General features: G+C 34.4%; 1 protein-coding gene across 1 annotated transcript; it reads left to right on the top strand.

Annotated features, from left to right (window-relative positions):
- Nucleotides 1-100: 100 nt before the first annotated feature.
- Nucleotides 101-985, top strand: EIN_049960 (hypothetical protein; the record flags this gene model as incomplete). The annotated part of the gene is made up of 1 exon (XM_004255823.1): nucleotides 101-985. The coding sequence occupies one exon, from the start codon at nucleotides 101-103 to the stop codon at nucleotides 983-985; it is 885 nt and encodes a 294-aa protein (XP_004255871.1).
- Nucleotides 986-1,080: the final 95 nt, after the last annotated feature.

The following is a 1,080-nucleotide window of genomic DNA, read 5'->3' as shown; positions in this document are numbered from 1 at the left end:
GGAGTTCTACGACGAGAGAAGAAGAAACGCAACACTTTTGGAGGCGTGTGTGAAGTTTATTGAAAATAACAAGTTTCTTGTGGAAGTTGTAAAGCGCAAGATGAACACGCCGGGTGACAAAAATGAATTGGGTGAAATGTTGAAGGCATTTAATAACTACATTGACCAACAATTGGCGGAAAAGATGCTGGAAATGAAAGAGAAACAGGACACGACTACGATAACAGAAGCGAATGCAGAGATCCTTTTAAGAAGTGAAGAGATAGAAAAACAGTATAATACGATCAAAGACGAAGTGAATGAACTGCGAGAGGAGAACGACTTGTTGAGAAAAGCAGTAGACGATCTTGAAGACGAAAAACTGGACAACCACGAAGTGGAAGACGAACTGGAGATTCAATTGAAAAAGAATAAGGAACTGCAGTCTGAAATAGAATGGTTAAAGAAGAAAATAGCAGTGAGAGAGAAGTTGGATGAAAAGAAAAAACTGGAGAAGCAAAATGAAGACGCGGGATTGAAAGAAAAAGTCGAGAACATCACACAAGAAAACGAGAAATTGAAAAAATGCGTTGAAGAGAACGAAAAGGAAAAGGAACGAATTACTCAACAAATTCAGGGTCTTGAAGGAGAGAGAGAAACGTATAAACAACTTGTGGAAAAGAAGGAAATTGATATACAGAATTTACTCACAGAAAATGCAAAGAAGACAACACCAGGGGAACAAGGGAAGACGATTGATGTTGATGAATATAACGTTGTTGTTGCTGAGAAAGAAAAGATCAAGACTAATATGGAGAAAATGAGAGAAGGAATATACAGAGAATTGAATAAACTTCAAACACAGAATCAACAAATTACCCAAGAACTATTGGGTGGGTTGGAACAAATTAAACAAAGTACGAAGGTGCTGATTGATGAGAATAAGAGGGCGAGATGGATATTGGACCTCTTAAAAACTGATGAGAAGGAGAAAAAGACTAATTGAGTGTTATTATTATTATTATTATTATTATTATTATTATTATTATTATTATTATTATTATTATTATTATTATTATTATTATTATTATTATTATTATA

Source organism: Entamoeba invadens, assembly GCF_000330505.1.
Source record: "Entamoeba invadens IP1 unplaced genomic scaffold scaff_1105074726689, whole genome shotgun sequence".
In the NCBI taxonomy this organism is placed as follows: Eukaryota; Evosea; order Mastigamoebida; family Endamoebidae; genus Entamoeba; species Entamoeba invadens.
This window is presented reverse-complemented; position numbering and strand designations above follow the sequence as displayed.